This window comes from Eubalaena glacialis, chromosome 19 (assembly GCF_028564815.1).
Source record: "Eubalaena glacialis isolate mEubGla1 chromosome 19, mEubGla1.1.hap2.+ XY, whole genome shotgun sequence".
Classification (NCBI taxonomy): domain Eukaryota; kingdom Metazoa; phylum Chordata; class Mammalia; order Artiodactyla; family Balaenidae; genus Eubalaena; species Eubalaena glacialis.
In genome coordinates this window covers 42740097-42759626 of record NC_083734.1, presented here as the reverse complement: position 1 = coordinate 42759626, position 19530 = coordinate 42740097, and the positions used below count along the sequence as shown (strand labels likewise).

At 53.4% G+C, this 19530-nt stretch overlaps 1 protein-coding gene across 3 annotated transcripts in view; it reads left to right on the top strand.

Moving 5' to 3' along the window:
* ATP6V0A1 (ATPase H+ transporting V0 subunit a1) overlaps positions 1–14050 on the top strand; it is a 55795-nt gene extending 41745 nt beyond the window's left edge. For all 3 annotated transcript variants that reach the window (XM_061176079.1, XM_061176078.1, XM_061176080.1), the window contains 4 exons: positions 778–885; positions 6190–6307; positions 6604–6775; positions 12408–14050. In XM_061176079.1, coding sequence (XP_061032062.1) covers positions 778–885; positions 6190–6307; positions 6604–6775; positions 12408–12501 — 492 coding nt within the window. In that variant the 3' untranslated portion in view covers positions 12502–14050. The remainder of the gene's footprint in view (positions 1–777; positions 886–6189; positions 6308–6603; positions 6776–12407) is intronic.
* Positions 14051–19530: the final 5480 nt, after the last annotated feature.

Sequence of the window (19530 nt, the reverse complement as noted above, 5' to 3'; positions counted from 1 at the left end):
CCAAATCAGGTTGACTTAGAAATCCTGGTCCTAGGGACCCTGCTGAAAACTGCCTGGGGAGTGAGAGGCAGCAAGCACCCAGTCAGCATCCGCCCACCTGCCTGTGGAAGAGTTGTGTTAACACTCCAGAATCCTCCACTGAAGGATAGGATCAGGTTTTTTTTGGTTTTGTTTTGTTTTATTTTAAGTCAGTATTCTCTAGCTACAAGCTAATGTACATTAAGCTTTTTTTTCTTCTGTGACCTGGGAAGTCCTTTGTTCCTGGGCAGGGACCCGGTACGTTTAGGGGAGAGGTTGCTGGAACTCTCGGGCTCCTGTTGAAATCTTAACAGACTGGGTTGCAATCACCATGTCATTTGGCTCTCCTCCCTCTTAGAAAGTCTAATCTTTAGTTCCAGAAAAACTTAGGCCATTGAACTCTTTACAGGTAGAGCTGCGCTTGTTAGGAGACTTTGTTCGTATTAAGCTTTTCACTCAAGCAGGACTCTGTCGGCGTTGGCCAAGGCAAGGTTGGTGTCTCTTGGTGCAGCAAGAACTGCCTGTTGCCTCTGATCAGGATGAGGTGGTAAATGTAGTTCGGGCTGGGCCTGGGCGGTGGTAGTTGGGCTGGGAACAGTGGCTTGGTTTTACTTAGCTGTTCGATCAGTGGGTTTTGTTTTTGTTGTTAGAATATATGCTTTTCTGAGGTTTGTATGTACTAACCATCACCCTTCCCCACGTCACAGAATGTCACATTAAAGCCCAGGCAAATTCTACTCTTTCTGTTCATCTGTGTAGGGAACTCTCAACTTTGGTGGGATCAGGGTGGGCAACGGACCGACAGAGGAGGATGCTGAGATTATTCAGCATGACCAGCTCTCCACCCATTCAGAGGACGCAGAGGAGGTAAGATCAGTGGTGCGGGCTTCCTCTCCTCCCACCTCGGGTCAGCCCTAGTCTTGTGTCCCTAAGTGGCCTCACTCCTGTCCGCTCCTCGAAAAAATGAAAAGACTAATACTGAGGATCAGCTTGCTTTCTGGACCTCTTAGGGCACTACAGCTTTTTCCAGTGGTCCCTGCTCTAAACTCCAGGTGTTGCCTGCAGAGCCCGCAGCAGTTTTGTTCTGTTGTCCGGCTTCCTGAGTTCCAAGCGGCCCACAGTACCCTGCACGCAGATCTCAGTTATTGACTGCTTTCCTCGGGGCCGAGGCAGAGCTGGCCCCAGCGCCCCAGCTCTTACTACCAGAAACCCAGGCCACTTACGGCGGCTCCTTCGTCCCTTGCCCCTCCCCAGAATGGTTCCCGTTGGAACTTTAATCACTGGGACTTTTGAAGTCCTGTTCCACTAATGCGCTCTTGTTGCAGACATTTTATTGAGCCTTTAAAAAATGTGACTTGCCTACTTTTTAGCCAAGTTTAGTCTAGTTTAGCCAAGCTAGACTTTTCCTTAAACCACCATTGGATTTTTTAAAATCCAATCTCCTTGCCTGACCGTTCGTACCACAAAGCCTCTGAGCTGAACTTTTGAACCTCATCTATTCAGTATATTCTTTTTAAAACAAACAGAAAAGGAGTTGAGGACCCAGGGGACTGGACTTTGCAGTCTGACTGACCGCGTCTGCTATGTGTATGACTTTAAAAAAAAAATTGCAAGGCTTGGGATGCCTTTTAAAGATTAAGTATCAACACTCTTGGTCCTGCTGACTTTGCTCTCCGTTTATGCTGAGGAGGCTTGCCTCCAATGTCAGACCATTTAACATTCACAGTCCCCACGCCCCCGCCCCCAGGAAGCAACCAGTAGCCTTGTGCTCATGACTTGTGACCTTGTGTGTGGCATGGCTTCCCACTAAGTGTAAATTTGTGTTTTCAAGCCTACCGAGGATGAAGTGGTAAGAAACAAGCTGGCTTTAGCTTCATGTTTATCTGGGGCTTCTCTTCCCGTCCTTGTGATCACTCTGCTGTCCCTGCTGCATCCTGAGGCCACACATGACACCCATGTATTCTGCATCTCACTGGCCATTTCTAACCAGTTTGTGAACCCGTGTTCTGAAAAAGCTCATCTCCATTAACTGCATCTCATGTCAGTCACCTCTGTCTTTGTTTCATTGACTTTGCTGATCTAATGCCTTGAGAATGGCTTTAAAGGAGCTACAAGTAATGTCTGCATTGGCATTCTTGAAGTGACTCCCCTTGGGAGTTAAATCCCATTGGCCCCTGCCTTCCTCTCCTGTGTTGTTATGTATGGTCGCTCTGCCCCTGGGAATAACTGTTTCCTCCCTGCTCCTCTGAGTGCTTATGGGAAAGCTCGCCCTTCCTCCCTGTCTGAGATGCAGCCAACCTCTTCCTGCTGCCCTCATCGGCTTGATGATGCTTGGAGTGAGAATGCTGGACGTTCGCTTGGGGTCAGCTTTACCTCCACGTGACCCAGTTGGGAGGTAGACAGTTTTCAAAAGGAGGCTTTGCCTCTCAGATGCATCCCAGAAAAAAACAATCCATCTGTGTGAAAGGAGTTCATATTATACCAGTCACACATAGAGGACAACAGAGAGTAGAAAGAAAGTTGGCTAAATATTCTGGCCACAGCCAGGGTAGAAGGCCTTCTGCCTATAGCTCAGCAATAGTTCCTTTAGCAATATACAAGTTTTGAATTGGGTTTTTAATAGGCCTTGCTGCACTGTTTGCATCTTCCCCCCAAATTTCTCTCTGAAATACCCAGACCTGTGAACCTTTCCCTTTCCTGGCTTTCCTGGTCCTCTCTAAGGGGGCAGTGGGATGGGAATGGGGAAAACCTTTGCTGTTCTGTGTGAAAGCGGACAGTTGTCAGTCTTCCAGAAGGCCGGAGAGGCTCCTTTGCTGGCATCTAGGAGCTTCCGTGTTCCTCTGGACCACTCATCTGTGCAGAGCCACCGGCTGAGCTGCCTGGAAGGTCCCTGTCAGCATAGACCTCACTTGCAGCCACGTCCCAGGGGAGGTGACATCCAAACAAGATGGACTGGAATCCCACCTCCCCAGTCTCTGGCCCCCCAGCTCCCTCAGAGGTTCAGTTTCCCACAGCGTCCTAAGTAGTGAGGACATTTTACCATCATCAGGTACATACACAGTCTAGTTCTCTACAGCCAGATTTAGATAACTGTCTCAGTTACCTAAATACGTCACAGGTGGAAGCAGCAGTCCCGCTCCCTGGGGGATGAACAGTCCAGCTGCAAACCAGAGCCAGGCTCGTCAATTGTCTGGGAAATCTTTGAAGGCTGTAACCACTCAGCAAGGGTCAGTGGGACCTCTCCCCACTGTGTCATCTCGCCAGGTACATTCATCCAACCCATCCATTCATTCACCCTCCATGTGCCAAGCACTCTGTTTAGAGCTGCAGGAACTGAGAGAAGAAAAACAAGTCCTTGCCTTCAAGGAACTCCCAAAATTAGGACACAGTCTGGGTGACAGATGCTGTGATCAAGGTGTGCCCAGGATGCTGTGGGAACACAGGAAGAGGGCACCTGACAAACACTGGGGTGGGGGTAGGGAAGAGGAGACCTGGAAAAGATTCCCTAAGGAAATTATTGCTGAGGTTAGTTTGGTCAAGCCGGCGTCTCTGTGGAGGAAGAGAGGGAGGGAATGCGGATGCATCAGTATGTATAGTTATCATAAAGATACAGAGGCCTGCGTCATAAAGACACATTTTGGGGATAAACAAGTATTCAGCTTGGCTGGAGCTCGAAGTCGGGAGTTGAGGGACTGGTGAGAAGTGAGGCTAGAGGTTGGCAGACACCAGCCATAGTCGAGTGTTTAGGTAAGAAGGAGCGTCAGAGGGCAGTGAAGCTGGAAGTGACACAGCGCATGCCATTGCTGAAATACCCTAGTGGAGGGTAGGGGGTGTATTGGATGGGGGAGGGGCACAGTCTGAGAGGAGTCAGGAAAGAACTGGGAGGCCTGAAGGCATTTGCAGTGGGAGTTGGAAAGGAAGGGACCAATATGAGATGAAGGCAGTAAAAGCTGCAGGCCCCAGTGCCTTCATGAATGTAGGCAGTGAGAGTGAGTGAAAAGTCACGCTCGACTTCCAGGCTTGGGTGCCTGGGGCACTAGTAGTGACCCCCTGTTAGACATGGGACGAGGAGTAGAAGTAGGTCTTGGTGGGTCAGAGGAGAGCAATCAATGAGTTTAGTTTGGGTGGCGTCGAGTTTGAAGCACCTGTGCTGCAGCAGGAGGAGATGTGGCACAGCTGGTTGGAAACAGGCAACACGGAAATAGAGGTGTCCATTTGTAAGTCCCTCTCGGGGTGGCCGCTGAAGGCCCGAGTGGCAGTGCTACAGGAGAGACGTAAGGGCTGAGGCAGGAACTGCAGCACTTGAGGAACCAGGAAGGAGGCCGACAAGGCACATCCAGAGGTAGGAGGAGAACCAAGAGGAGGTGAGCGTCCTCAAGAGGGAGGCGGACAAGGCAGTAGTGACGGACACTGCAGAGGCTCAGGTCACAGGATGTCTGTTAGACCTCCTGGCTGGGCAGTAAGGGGAGCGTGCAAAGGAGGTGTGTGGAGCCGAGGGCGCCGGAGGTGAGGAGCAGGCGTGGTGCGGCAGTGGGGAGGTGGGTAGAGAATTAGGGCGGCGGCGGCAGTTCCTGGTCAGTCGTAGCTGACTCACATGGGGCAGTGACAGACTTCTAAGCGCTTGCCCGGTTTCTCACTTACTTCTCGTCCCACTTAATATCTCCCTCCAATACGTAGATAAGAAAACTTACCCAAGGTTGCAAAGCAGGCAGTTGGGAATGGAGGAGAGGAAAAAGCGAGAGCAGTGCCTGGCAGGGAAGCTGCTCATGGGAGAAACTCAAGGTGGAATAAAAATGCTGAAAGGGGCTGGTTCTGAGGGAGCCCCGCACTCGCTTCTTTCTCAGAGCTCTTAGTTAAAGCCCTGCGCTCCTTGGAGCTGGGGGCCCGTCCTTCCTCAGAACGTGGGCTTTGGTGCGACGGCCAGCAGTGGTGGCAAAGAGCTCTTAACAGCACGTTGGGGTTCCGGTGATTGTGATTACCCTAGTTTTCAGGGTTACTAGGAGACTTGGAAGAGCCTATTTCAGAAGAAAAGCCCAGAAGTACTCTGGGTGTAGGTAGACAGAGGTGAGGGAAAATGAGGCGGTCGCCCAGAGATGGCGAGTTGGAGCTGGCCCCTCTCCCCGCTGGCCATGCCTGTGAGGCCTGGGCCGTTAGCGCCTTACCAGCCAGCCCTCCTCTCCTGGCCCCATGTGATTTCTCAAGACAGTTCTTTCTGGTATCTTTTGTGGGTGAAGTCATGTGAGTCTGCAAAGAAACTGGTGAAAAATAGACTCTGACCTGTGGGCAGGGCAAGCTGGGGAGGCCCGCTGGGCAGTGGCCCTGTGCTCCTGGAGTCTGGTCTGGATCACGTGGGGAGGGGCGGGGAGGCCCCCGGGAGGGGAATGGCCCACCTCCTGGCCTTCAGTGGCTGTGGCCCCACCCAGGAGAGTGAGGCCCGGAAGTGTGCCTGTGGCTTCTCAGGCAGCCTGGCTTGGAGCAGCCCTAACAGGGAGCTCCTGGAAGCTCGCTCCAGCCCCTCCTCTTTATGCTGCAAATGATTTTTGATGTTGAGACAAAAACTGGAAGAAAGGGAGTGTGAGGAAAACAGAAACAACAATACACGTTCTGTTTAGTCTTCATCATGTGTCCAAGTAGGAATTTGTAAAACTTTTGCCAAAACGTCCCTGTGTGATCTTTTCAGAAGTCTCAAAAGTAAAAGGAGGTTATCTTGCCGCCAACGTGTTGTGAAAATAAGTGGCTGCAGAGGTTTAGTCTTCTCCAGGCGGTTTCCAGCCTGGTGGCCTGTCCCCTGACGTACGACCCGGGGCAGAGCCCTTCCTGCCCTCCTGGCTCATTCGGAGGAGGGCGCTCCGCTCTCAGGCTCCGTGAGGTGGAAGTCAGCCAGAGCGGGTGCTCCCACACAGCTCTTAGCTCGACGTGCACCCCACTCCGGAGCTGACAGCCTAGTGGGGAGAGAGAGCAGATGTGTTGAGAAGAGTCTCATTAAGACGTAGTTCACTAAAATGTGATGTATTGAGGGGCATGGGGTGTCCCAGTTGGGGGCTCAGCCAGGCAGGATTTCTGGGGACGGCACAGCTGAAATCCCCACCAGGAGTTCAGCAGCGGGGGCTCAGAGCCCTGCACACTCCCCTCCCAGCCTTATATCTTCTCTCTGGTTTCCTCCCATGACAGTTTGATTTTGGGGACACCATGGTCCACCAGGCCATCCACACCATTGAGTACTGCCTGGGCTGCATCTCCAACACCGCCTCCTACCTGCGGCTCTGGGCCCTCAGCCTCGCTCATGCACGTGAGTGTATTTCTCTCAAGTCAAAAACTACGTTTCTCCCCTTCTCCGGGCACTCCCTCAGGTGGGGGCTTAAAGAGAGTGGACATTATGTAAAGCCTCTGGAATTATTGACTCCTGAATCCAGAGAGAATGATGTCCAGATGGGAGGATCAGTGCTTTTGCCAGGTTAGCTGGTGAGGTCGCAGAAAGCCAGGGGGCAAGGCAGACTGCGGTTGAGGGATGGCAGAGCAAAACGCAAGGCCTGCAGCACCCCTGGCCCAACTGAACCGGATGTCGTGTCTCTCCCCGTTCCGCAGAGCTGTCGGAGGTGCTTTGGACCATGGTGATCCACATCGGCCTAAGCGTGAAGAGCTTGGCGGGAGGTTTGGCGCTGTTCTTCATCTTTGCCGCCTTCGCCACCCTGACTGTGGCCATCCTCCTGATCATGGAGGGCCTCTCAGCCTTCCTCCACGCGCTGCGGTTACACTGGTGAGGGGCAGCGCGGGGCCGAGGGTGGGGACGTGTCCTTAGCTGCACTGAGGGCAGTTTTACTCCTGTCCAGAATCCAGAGACACTAGGAAGTATCTGCTTTCACATCCTCATACCCCAGGACGTACTTGGTAGTGAGCCTCAGGAAATGTGCACAGAAAAGCACAGCTCGCTTTCACAGCCGCCAGGGAGGATTCTCTGGTGAGTGCTGTCACAGTTGCTCTCCCTGTCTTCAGCCTTCTTCAGTGCTCTTGATGATGGCTTAAAAGATCTGCTGGGGTTTTTTGTTTGTTTGGGGGTTTTTCGCACTGGCATATAGCTCTTTCCTGTCTTCAGAGCAATGAAAGCAGCTCTGGAATAGATTCTACGTCCAGGAAAGTGCTAGAGCACACTGTGCCCTCATTTCGTCCCCCTTATTCTGTCATCGTGCCGGTGTCTTTGGGTAGGACCCCTGGCAGCTCTATGTGAGTAGGGGGTTCTTGGCTCCATAGCATCCTAGCTCAGTACGCTGAAGCAGCTTCTTCTGAAGGGCAGGTTTTGGATTTGTTAGTTTTCTTTAATGTCGTTTTTGGCTCTTAATGGCTCTGCAGGGAGATAGCTCAGCCCCAGGCAGCGGGAGATCTGGGGTCTGGGCTGGACCGTGACTCCATGACCTCAAAGTAAGGTTGCCAGGTTTAGCAAATAAAATTACAGAGCACTCAGTTACGTTTGGATTTCAGGTAAACAATGAATTTTTTTTACTGTATTTCCCGAATGTCCGTGGGACATACTTATACTAAAAACTGGGCATCCCGTACTTTATCTGGCTACCCTACCTCTAACCCTACATCTTCGAGTCTCCACTTCCGCCTTCACATTATGATTCTCCCTCTCTTTTGGGGTCCAGTGGCTCTGGAAGCTCTAGACCCTCTCTCCAGAGAAACACCCCCTCAATGTGTGCACACACAGTTTTACCAGTTTTTAGGGGCTCACAAACTCACTGACCCTACCTTAGGACTCCCTAGACGAGATGATCTGTGGTGTTAATGACCTCAAGGTCAGAAGAGGGCCGTGACTGTCTCTTTCCATCACTTCTCGAAACCTGAAGAAAACCAAAATCTGAAGCTGAGAAACCTCTTCCCCACTCCCTTTATCTTTGATTTTTCTCCTGGCTTGGTTACAGCTGAGCCTGCTCAAAGATTCCGCCGTTTGTTGTTCCGAATTACAGAGGGGGGACGTGAGGCATGTAAGGGTGAGCCGTGGCCGGGACTTACCCTTCCCTCAAAAGCTCCTCTAGAAGAGTCCGTCCTGCTGCGTCAGTACACGGTGCTTTCTCGGGCTTGGCCCTCTCCTCCCGCCTCCCGTCCCCTCCCCGCCCAGCTGCTGTTGACTGGGAGCCGGGAGGCTGGCCACGCCACCGGCTCTCAGCTTATCAGCACACGCTCGCCCCGGCACACTTCCTACCACTCGGTGCGAGGGGACGTCTGTGCTGCCACCCTGGGGTGACTCACTTTTTCTTACCCTCTTGGCTTCCTTTCCTGTTCCCTTCCCGTCTCCTGAGCCCTGGGCTTGAGGGAGCAGTTACCACGCCACCTTGACTCCAGCCCAAGTGGGGAGCCTGTCGCATCCTCCCTGGGTGGGTGGGAGCAGCCAAGGAGCTGGAACAGACCTGTCAGAGCAGTGAGCCGGGCACACTGCGGAGCACAGAGGGCCGCCTGCGCTCAGGCCTGTTGTCCAGAACGAGCTGAGGCGATTGGGAGGTCATGCTTTGCTGCCTGCAGGATTACTTCTTCCTCAGGCTCACCTGCGGCCTTCGAGTGACGGTGTCTTCCCACGTCCTCATGAACGAGCCCAAGGAAGTGACAGGTGGCGAGAGAGCAGGCTTCAGAATCGGGTGACCCGAGTTTAAATTCCAGCTCTGCCCGTGCTGGCTGGGTGACCCTGAGGAAAGCACTTAACCTCTCTGAACCTCACTTGCTCTCGTGTGAAAAGAGAGGATAATGTCCACGTGACAAGGTTGCTGTGATTAAGTAGGAAATAATGCACAGACCAAGTGACTGCCGCGGTGCCCTGGCACACCGTAAACCTGTGTTCAGCTGCAGACGCGGCTGCCCTGCGGAGAGGGCTGTGGCCCCTGTAGAGATCTGCTTCCAGTCCATTAGAGAGAAGGGAGACCCCAGGGGGATGCACGTGATACCACTTGAATGCCTCGCAGATGCAGTTTGCAAGGAGTAGGCTGGTCAGACATACTGTACTTGCAGGGTGGTGGGTGGATGCTGTTGTTTGGTAGTGGAAATATTGGGTAGGAGAGAAAAAACAGTGAAACCTCCTTTGTGCAGCTTGCAGAATCCCATCACTGGGGGCCTGTTTGGAGCATCTCCCCCACCACCAGAAAGGGGTGAATGAAATTGGTGCTCATGCACCCCCTCCTGGCCGAGTGTGGACATGCCTCGAGGATTCCTGGGTCTTAGTCCAGCAGGACTGCAGGAATTCCGAGTTGAGGCCATCCTCTTGGGGGTGGGAACAGCTGGGCCCACTGAAAATGGCTGCAGGGACATTGCTGCGATTTTTCCTGGCGTCCAGCCTGGGCATCTTCATACCTGTCACTTTACCCCCGGTGCTCAGCTGGGGTTTCTTGGTTCTGATGCAAGGGCTGCCCCGTTACACAAATTCTGGGTCTCTTTGGTGGGGACAAGAAGAAAAACATGTGATTTGAAAGCAAGGATAAACCACAGGTCTGAGGTTCATGTAGGGTCATGAGGAGGCAGGTGACATCTGGAAACAGCAGTGAGTCGGTTCATGCACCCGCCTGCTAATTCTGTCTCCTCCTGAGTTACGTCAGTCTCTTTTCCTCCCACCAACTGTGTGTACTGTGCTTGGTCTTCTTGGCTACCATAATGAGATGTCTTTTCTTCCTCAGAAAAGGCAAAGGCAGGGGTGTGAGTTGTGGTTTTCACTGTGGACACCGGAGTGCTATTAGCAGAAAGACTGCTGCCCCATGGCCTGCCTTCACAGGAAGCTCATCCCTTCCTAGCTAACAGATTCCACGTGAACACTCACAGACTGGGGGCTAACGGGACAGATTTGGGGACCAGTGTGGTGTAAGGAACTCAGTGGCGCCACAGCAGGACCCCGCGGGGTGGCTGAAGGGGTGGCCGCTCAGGAGCACGAGAACACCTGAAATGTGACCTCATGGCCCCGGCACTGCGCAGAGAGGGACAGAGCCATCTTTCTAAAACTGCCTCCCCTCGGTCACATCGCCACAGGCAAGGGAAGAGGCCCAGGCTTTCCCCCTTCATTCACTTGAGAAGACATGGCTTCTGTCACGTAGCAGGAGTACTCTCTCTCTGGACTTCCAGTTAGTCCTTCTGGGCCACTGGGTTGCCTTTTCCAGGTGCGGGAGCTGGCAGGGGTGACAGAGAACCCCATCTGACTGCCTGAGGCTCTCCTCACATCTGCTGAATCCTGAGATGCGTTTTAGTGGCCTGGGGCGTGGCAGGGTCCATGGAGGCGCCCCGAGCAGAGCCCCTCAAGAAGGAAGAACTTGCAGGGCAGCCAGCGGGGCCCTGCTGTGCCCCGGCACAGAGAACTTCATGTTTATACTTTCTCAGGAAGCAGACAGTTCCCTGGCTGGGAGGGAGGAGAGGGCGGGGAGACCAACAGGGAAACTGCTTTCCAGCTTTGTGCTGGGAGGTTAGGGTGAGCACGGCTGAGAAGGGAGGCGAAGACAGGCTGACGCTGAGATACCCAAGATGTCCCTGGTGGGGGCCACCCTAAGTCCCTAACCTCAAGCAGCAGCTGGTGGGCGAGGTGGTGTCAGGTGGTGTGTCAGAGGGACCGCCCATCTGCTCACACAGCAGAATTTATGTGCCCCCATCCCAGGCGCGTGTCCCCTGATGTAGATGAGGCAGGCAGGGTGATGCCAAGAGAAGGGTGGTGATCCCTCAGGCGTCTGAGAACGTCTGCAGCTTCTCCATTCACCCAGTCTGGAGTTAGCATTGTTTGTGTGATGAGCCAGCCAGAGGTCAAAGTTCCGGATACCTCACAGACCCCAAGGTGAGCTGCCCACCGGCTGGCCGTACACTGTTGAACGAAGTGAAATACCATTGCCGCGTGCAGACACAGCCTACCCAGCGTGGAGGATTCAGTCATCACCGCAGGGGGCAGGAAGCAGGAACCTGCCCCCATCCCCACCACATTCCCCCAGAGGAGGCCTCAGGAGCTGGGCCCTCTTCTCCAGGTGTTGGGACACGGGGCTGAGTCCTGTGACCGACTGCGGTTTGAAATACCCCCTCCTGGATCCCATTTTCTCTGAGGGAGGCTTGGCCGAGACACTGATGGGAATCCTCCAGGGGCCGGGAGGCTTTGGGGGCCGTGGTGCGGCCCCCGGAATGCGGGGTTGGGGAGAAGGCTGCCTGTTCTTACGGCCGCACAGAAAATTCTGTTCCCCTCTTCTCCCCAGCGGGTGGAGCTGGCGGCTCTGCAGTCAGTGTCCTCAGCCAGCGCCCCAGGGCTGAAGGGGCCTCTGAGGACCTCTCGGGGCCACCAGCAGACAGTCCTCTTCCCACTCCCTTTTCACTGATTCCTCCCTTATCTTGGAGGGAGGCCGCCCTGGCTGAAGGCTGAAGGCTGAAGGCTGAAGGCTGAGTGAGGGGCATGAAGGTGGAGAGCGTCTTGGCGCCCTGCTGTGCAGTCAAACCGCTGCCTGCAGCCTGCCCCGGGCCCAGCGCAGCCTGCTATCGCAGGGATCTCGGGGCCCCCAGGGTCACACAGCACTGAGTGGAAACTATTCCTCAGGGCAGCTCTCCTTGGCTTTTTTATCCTCTGAATCATGCATTTTTCTGCCCATATTTGGTGGTGATTTGGTTGCTGGGCAGACATCCAGGGCGAACTCGCAGCCTGGCTCTGCATACAGGCGTGGACTCCTTCCTGCCCCCTCAGAGTTTGAAGGGCCCAGGGAGACCATCAGGGATGGATGCTGGGCTGCCGGGGAAGGGAGCTAAAGCTGTTTTTCCTTTCAGTCCCCAAGAGAAGAATTCTTTCTTAGATGTTTTTGTAGTTGGAGAATATTTTTGCCGTTGCTTTGAGAAGACTTCCCCTCCTAACTTCCCCCTTTCCTGGGAATTTCCTCCCCTAAGTCGAAAGCCTCCACCATTCACTAGCAACCCTCCCTTCTCCTTCCTCCCCCGAGAAGAGAAATAAACAAGAAAACAGTGGCGCCTGCCAGGGTTCCTTGCACTGAGCTGGTGGCTACTCACAGGCTTCCCTTGGAGGTCCGCTGCGGGCCCTGCCAGGAAGGGGGTGTTGGGGGGACTCTTCTTCATCGTTAGAGACTCAGGCCAACTGAACGTTTTTTGCACGTGGCCCTCTGCAGAGAGTTTTGCATAAACACACTCTCCGCTGAGCAGGACGGAGCAGGAACTGAGGCCAAGCCAGTGCACTGGTGTGCACTCTTGCCGAGGGCAGGCCCTGGGCGTCACGAGTGGGAGGTTGTGTTAGGATTAGGGTTGTGTGCGCCATGAGCAGGCCAAGGTCTGGGCTTTGTGGGCGGCAGGAGGCTCGGGGAGCTTGGGGTTGGGTCATCTTTCTGGCCCAACTGTGGAGTCCCAGAAGGTTTCTGTGGAATGATGACTCTCCTCTTCTCTTTCTCCAGGGTGGAATTCCAGAATAAATTCTACAGCGGGACGGGTTTCAAGTTCCTACCCTTCTCCTTCGAGCACATCCGAGAAGGGAAGTTTGACGAATGAGCCCCTCCCTCAGGGGCGCTGTGCGCCCTCTGCCCTCCCCGCTCCCTCCACGGTGATTAGCTGTGCTCCGCTTGCCTGTTGGTTGTGAGCCCTGGGTATCAGGGCATCTGAGTCATCCCTGCCACCCTTCCCCCAGCCACCTGTGAGTCATTTAGACAGACCCAGCCCTTCCTGGGTCCCCCGCCACCCCCAGCTTTGTGTGTTGTAGTGCAGTGATTTTCTGGAGAGAAGCGGGCCCGAGCAGTCACTCAAACCCACTCCCGCTGGGCACCCTCCTTGCCCTCCCAGCCTCTGTCCAGCCCTTCCTCTGCCCCCTGGTGGTGAAGCAGTTTGTGCATTTACACAGGAGCCCAGAGCGCTTGGAGGGAGCGCCTTCACCGTCCACACCCAGACTTTGAGCCCCCTGCTCCTGCCACTCTCCTTCCCGGTGGGGGATGGGGTGCTCTTTAACACTCCCCACTCTTGGATTAGCAGGGGTGGGTCCAGGAAGATGATGTTTCTGTCCTCTGCCCACCCGCTCTGGTCTTCAGTGCGCTTGTTAATCAGGAATTCAGCTGGACCCAACTGTGCCGGCGTGCGTGGCTTCTCCCTGGCAGCCCCAAGGGTCCCTGGATACCCTGCACCACCTTCCTGACCCCCACCCTAAACTCACACCCTCTCCTCCTCCTTCCCAGGGTGCTCTTTTAGCACCCAGCATAACATGCACAGCGGGGAGGACCCAAAGCAGAGGTCCTGGCTGGCTCCTCTGGTGGCTGCTTCTCAGGCCGTGCATGGGCCGCAAGCACGCCCTTGGGGCAGAGGGTCCAAGTCCATGCTCCTTCCTGGTGCAGACCCGGAGACCTTTCCCCACCCCCAATCACGAGTCTCGAGTGCAGAACTGTAGTCATTAGGGGTGGTTCTGCCTGCAGACCAGCCTTGCTCTGCCCACCGGTGCCCCTCCCCACTTCCACACCGACCCCAAGCGGAGCAAGTGGGTCCTGGGCAGAGAAAGTCAACGTCATTTACCATTTGCTGATTGGAGGCAGCTGGCAGGGCCGCCAGTGCGTGCAGTTGTGAGAGCTGCGTGGCCCTGCCCTGTGGGCTGGTGGGGAGCGCCCCCAAAGGGCCGCCGCCCCGTCACCCCCACACCAGGATGTGGATCTTGGGGCCTTTTAATCATGCGTTGGCACAGCAGCCCTGGCTGCTTCAGCTAAATTGATCCCCGTGCCTTCAGTGGGCGAGAGGACCCCCTCAATTGGTCGGCCCCTTCCCACCCCACCCCACCCCACCCCTACCCCCTGCTTGTCTGGGAGCTGCTTAGCGCTGCTCACTGGACTCTCCCAGGCTGGGCCACCCGCCCCAGCTTCACCACGCAGTAGCCAGTGTGACCCGACCCAGCCCTTGTGCAGAGCCGCCTCCCGTCCGGTCCCTCCCTCCCTGTGGTTTACATGATGATCTTTGCTCTGTTTACAGCGGCGGGAGTTTGAAGCAGAGTTCTTTATCAGGAATCCTGCCCAAGGCCCTTCTGTTCAGACATTCCCCTGTGCGGAATAAAGTGTGTTTGACTCTATCAGGGAGGCTGCTTGTCTGCGTGCCCACAGCCCCTAGCCCCTGCGTCACTCAAGGCTCAGCCCTCCTGAGCCCACCTAGTATCCTTACACCTGCCACTTCCCTCTGCCAGCATTTCTGCTTTTTCCTCTGATCAAAGACCGCAGTTGCAGTGGCCCTGGCCAGGCAGTTAGTTTGTGAAATTCTCACCTTATCTCAAGTTTCCCAGGGGCCTTCCCACTCCCTGAGCCAAGGCAGCTTTTCAGACACTACCCATGTGGGGGAGGGGAGTTGGGGACCCATCTCCGTCCCGCTTTCTGCACCACACACCCAAACAGCCGGGGGAAGCAGGGGCCTGGACGTCTGCCCACCCTCCTCTCCCTCTTCTGCGAGTGTGCTCTCCAAGGCTCAGCAGCCTGGCTATTTTGAGCCCTGATTGCCTTTGGCCTTGGTGTAGGCGGAGGCTCAGCGTAGGGTTGGTTCCTCAGGACAGCTGGAAAATTCGAGGTGCTGAGGCAGGCAGCCCAAGAGCCCAACGGGATGTCCTGGTAGGCGGGGTGGGCAGGGCGGGTGCCTTCTCCCTCCTCACTGCCATGTAAGGTGACCACATTCTTTCTCAGCCCTCCCTCTCCATTCCTCCCTCTTGGGGCCTCCAGGGCAGGGGCTGCCCAGGAATGTGAGCAGCAGGCTACCAACTGCTGCTCCAGGAGGGGCAGGAACAGCCCGTTCATTCCATGCTCCGCAAAGCCTCTCCTCCCTGACAGGCCACCTGCCCTGGAGCAGCCCTGGGTACAACACCCAGCATCCACTGCTCAAAGAGTTGCGGGTGGACATTCAGGAAAATGAGCCCTTTTAACCTCTTCTCTGTTACTGACTCAGATAGATAACTAGGACTCAATGGACTAGAATTGAGAGTTCAGAAACAAACCCTAACGTGTATAGTCGACTGGTTTTCCACACAGGGGCCAAGATAATTCACTGGGGAAAAAACAGTCTTTTCAACAGATGGTGTTAGTACAACTGGGTACCCACATGGAAACGAACAAATTTGGACTGCTATCCACTATATACAAAAATTAACTCAAAATGGATCATAGACCTAAACGTAAGAGAAGTCTTAGAGGAAATCATAGGAGTACATCTTCCTGACCCTGGGTTAGGCAGTGGTTTTTAGATAATGACGTCAGAAGCACGAGTGATAAAAAAGAAGATAAAAGATAAGTTGGGTTTTAGCAAAATTAAAAACTTTTGTGCTTCGAAGGACAGGATCAAGACAACCCTCACACTGGAAGAAAATATTTGCAAAGCATATATCTCATAAGGAACTTGTATCTGGAATATATACAGAACTTTTACAACTCAGTAATAAAGACAAATACCTCAGTTTTTAAAAGGACAAAGGATTTGAACAGGCATTTCTCCAAAGAAAACACGAATAGCCAATAAGCCCATGAAAAGGTACTCAGTATCATTAGTCATTAGGAAAATGCAAATCAAAACCATGACGAGACACCACATCACACCCACTAAAAAGGCAATAATTTTAAAAAGACAATTAAGTGTAGGGACTTCCATGGTGGCGCAGTGGTTAAGAATCCGCCTGCCAATGCAGGGGACATGGGTTCGAGCCCTGGTCTGGGAAGATCCCACATGCCGCAGAGCAACTAAGCCCATGCGCCACAACTACTGAGCCTGCGCTCTAGAGCCTACGAGGCACAACTACTGAGCCCAGGTGCCACAACTACTGAATCCAGTACGCCTAGAGCCCGTACTCCGCAACAAGAAAAGCCACCACAATGAGAAGCCCACGCACCACAACTAGAGAAAGCCCGTGCACAGCAATGAAGACCCAACACAGCCAAAGATAAAAAAAAAAAAAAAAAAAAACAATTACAAGTGTTGACAAGAATGTGGAGAAACTGGAACCCCCATCCACTGCTGGTGGGACTATAAAATGGTGCAGCAGCTTTGGAAAGCAGCCTGGCAGTTTCTCAAAATGTTAAACATAGGATTAATTTAGGACCCAGCAATTTGACTTCTAGATATCTACTCAAGAAAAATGAAAAAATGTGCACACAAACTTGTGCACAAGTGTTCATAGGGGCATTATTCATAATAGCCCTAAATGGAAACAACCCAAATGTTTATCAGCTGATGAATGGGTAAACAAAAGGCAGTATATCCATACAATGGGTATTATTCTACAATAAAAAGGAATGACGTACTGATACATGCTGCAACAAGAATGGACCTCAGACACAAGGCCACATAATGTATAATTCCATTTATGTGAAATGTCTAGAATGGGCATATCTGTAGAGACAGAAAGTAGATGGGTGGTTGCCTAGGACCAGCTGCTGGATGGGGTTGGGGGCAGGGTTTCTTTTGGGGGATGATGAAATGTAAAATTAGATTATGGTGACAGTTGCACAACTCTGTGGCCATACTAAAAAAACCATTGAGTTGTACACTTTAAACTGGTAAACTTTCTGGTATAGATCAATAAAATGGGGCTGGGGAGGGAGGACTAGGACCTCCCCGGCAAGAAATTCCTCCCTAGCCTGGATGAGAAGACCTGGGCCAGTGGGTCATTGGCTAAGCTGAGCTTCCAGGATCTAGGGCCTTGGGCTGCTTCCAGCCCAGCCAGCTAAAGATGGGACCAACTGGGAACTGAGCCTTGGAGGGTGTGGGAATTCCCAGGAGCCCTGGGGTGGGGGTGGGGAACAGGATGGCTCCATTGCTCCTATTTTTTTTTTTTTTTTTTTAATTGCTCCTATTTTTAAGAGTCTTGGCCTTTACCCTGATCCCCTCCTGTGGAATCCCTGGACCCCAGGCATCTGCTTAGTGAGTCTGTGCCCCCAACCAGCGAATGCTTCCCATCCTAGAACCAATGTGGAGAGGGTGACTTTGGGCCTGCTCAGTATTATAAAGATAGGGGACAATTCCATCACCACCTTCCGAACCACCCCCCCCTTTCCTGTCCCTCACTGGGGACCTGGGCAGTAATGTGCCTCTTTCTACCCAGGAGCCCTGGGTGGAAAGGGCATTGGAGCTCCCCTCAGATCTGAGCCTGTTTGCCTGCCCTTCCCTCTCCAGCCTACCCAAGGCAAGGCATAGGCTGCTCCCTGGTGGCCAGACAGGGAAGGACTCGTTCCTCCCCACAGGTAAGATGGGTGGGATCCTAGCAGGGCTGTGACTGGCAGGCAACTGGATTGGCAGGGCAGAGGGACAAGGGATCTGGAGGGATTCTGGGGTGCATAGACAGAGGGGAGGCTGGCAGGAACGAAAGAGATGAGATAGGAGCGGAGAGAAAAAGTAATAAAATGTATCACGTGGTAAAAGGATCAAACAGTACAAAAGGCCCTAATATAAAAGTAAGTCTTCTGCTCCAGCGTCCCAGTACCTCATCCGAAGCGAGCACTATTTACATAGCCTTAAAAAAAAAAAAACGGGCTTCCCTGGTGGCGCAGTGGTTGAGAATCTGCCTGCCAATGCAGGGGACACGGGTTCGAGCCCTGGTCTGGGAAGATCCCACATGCCGCGGAGCAACTAGGCCCGTGAGCCACAACTACTGAGCCTGCGCGTCTGGAGCTTGTGCTCCGCAACAAGAGAGGCGGCGATAGTGAGAGGCCCCGCGCACCGCGATGAAGAGTGGCCCCTGCTTGCCGCAACTAGAGAAAGCCCTTGCACAGAAACGAAGACCCAACACAGCCAAAAATAAAATAAAATAATAAATAAATAATAAAAATAAAGGAATTCCTTAAAAACACACACACACACACAAATGGGATGTACTATACCCAGTGATTTGACATCTTTTTTTTTCTTTTTTTTTAATAAATTTATTTATTTATCTTTTTATTTTTGGCTGCGTTGGGGCTTCGTTGCTTCGCACGGGCTTCCTCTAGTTGCGGCAGCTTCTCTTGTTGCAGAGTACGGGCTCTAGGCGCGTGGGCTTCCTTAGTTGTGGCACATGGGCTCAGTAGTTGTGGCCCACAGGCTCTAGAGCACAGGCTCAGTAGTTGTGGTGCACGGGCTTAGTTGCTCCGCGGCACACGGGATCTTCCCGGACCAGGGCTCGAACCGGTGTCCCCTGCATTGACAGGCGGATTCTTAACCACTGCGCCACCAGGGAAGGCCGACATCTTTTTTTTTATAAACTCAATATTTAGCTGGTTTTTAAAAATATTTATTTATTTATTTATTTATTTATTTAGGCTGCATCGGGTCTTAGTTGCGGCACGCGGTATCTTTGTTGCAGCATGTTTAGTTGCGGCATGCAGGCTCTTAGTTGCCACATGAGAACTCTTAGTTGCAGCATGCGTGCAGGGTCTAGCTCCTCGACCAGGGATCGAACCTGGTCGAACTACCCTGCATTGGGAGTGCGGAGTCTCACCCACTGGACCACCAGGGAAGTCCTGATTTGACATCTTTTTAATGTTTTTTTTTTTTTTTTGGCCGTGCTGCTTGTGAGATCTTAGTTCCCCGACCAGGGATTGAACTCCGGGCCCTCGGCAGTGAAAGCGCTGAGTCTTAACCACTGGACCACCAGGGAATTCCTTGACCTCTTTTTAAAAAATATACTTTGCAGAACATTCCGAATCAGCACCAACACATCTTCCTCACTTTTTTTTTTTTTAGCAAATGCTTGGTATTTCATCCTATTGATGCAACTTAATTTCTTCAACCAGCCCCCTATTGTCCTCAAAGAGTTCCCAGCTTGGTGGGGAAGATGAGAAAGACAGTGTGACACACTCGGAGTAATCGGTGACACTCTTGCCAAGCATCCATGAGCTCAGGCTGTGAATGTGCTACCAACCCCCCGGGATGGTGTCCCCAACCTGCTGCCCCTGCCAGCAGCCGTCTGCCATTCTGGATGAATCCAGACCCCACAGAGAGGCACCCTGAGCCTGACGGTGGACCTGCAGCCCAATTCCCCCAAGCAATGTGTTCCCTAAGATCCAAATTGCTGGTAAAACAGGTCCTGGGAGGAGGAGAGTCCGACAAATCTCACCTGAAGCCAGAGGTGTGTGGAAGGGGGTGTTGGAGGGAGTGTAGAGAGGCCTGGGGGGCCACAAGCTATAGCTCCATGAGGGCCCATCTCTCTGGGCAGGTCTAGGAGCTGCTCTCTGGGAAAAGCTGAGAACCTTCTGATATTAGGAACTGGGTGGAACAGGGCTGCACCTCCTGAACTAGCTGCTCGCTGAGCTGGGAACAAGGCAGGGGGCACTGCAGCTTGAGTCTGCAGCTGGGGGCAGGGGGCGGAGGCGCAGAGCAAGCTCAGTGGACTCCCGTGTTCTCTTTCAGTCCAGGCTCTGGATTTCCTGGCTTGGCAACCCTCCTCTGACCCCTTCCCTGTCTCTAAGCAGCTGCACTCAGGCCTGACAATCTGGAAAACTCTACACCTGCCTCCAAAAGGACTCAGAATCCCTTTAGAAAGTGCAGTCTTTATAAAAGGGCCCACCACTCCTGGCCACCACACAGCCCCACTCAAACCCTCCC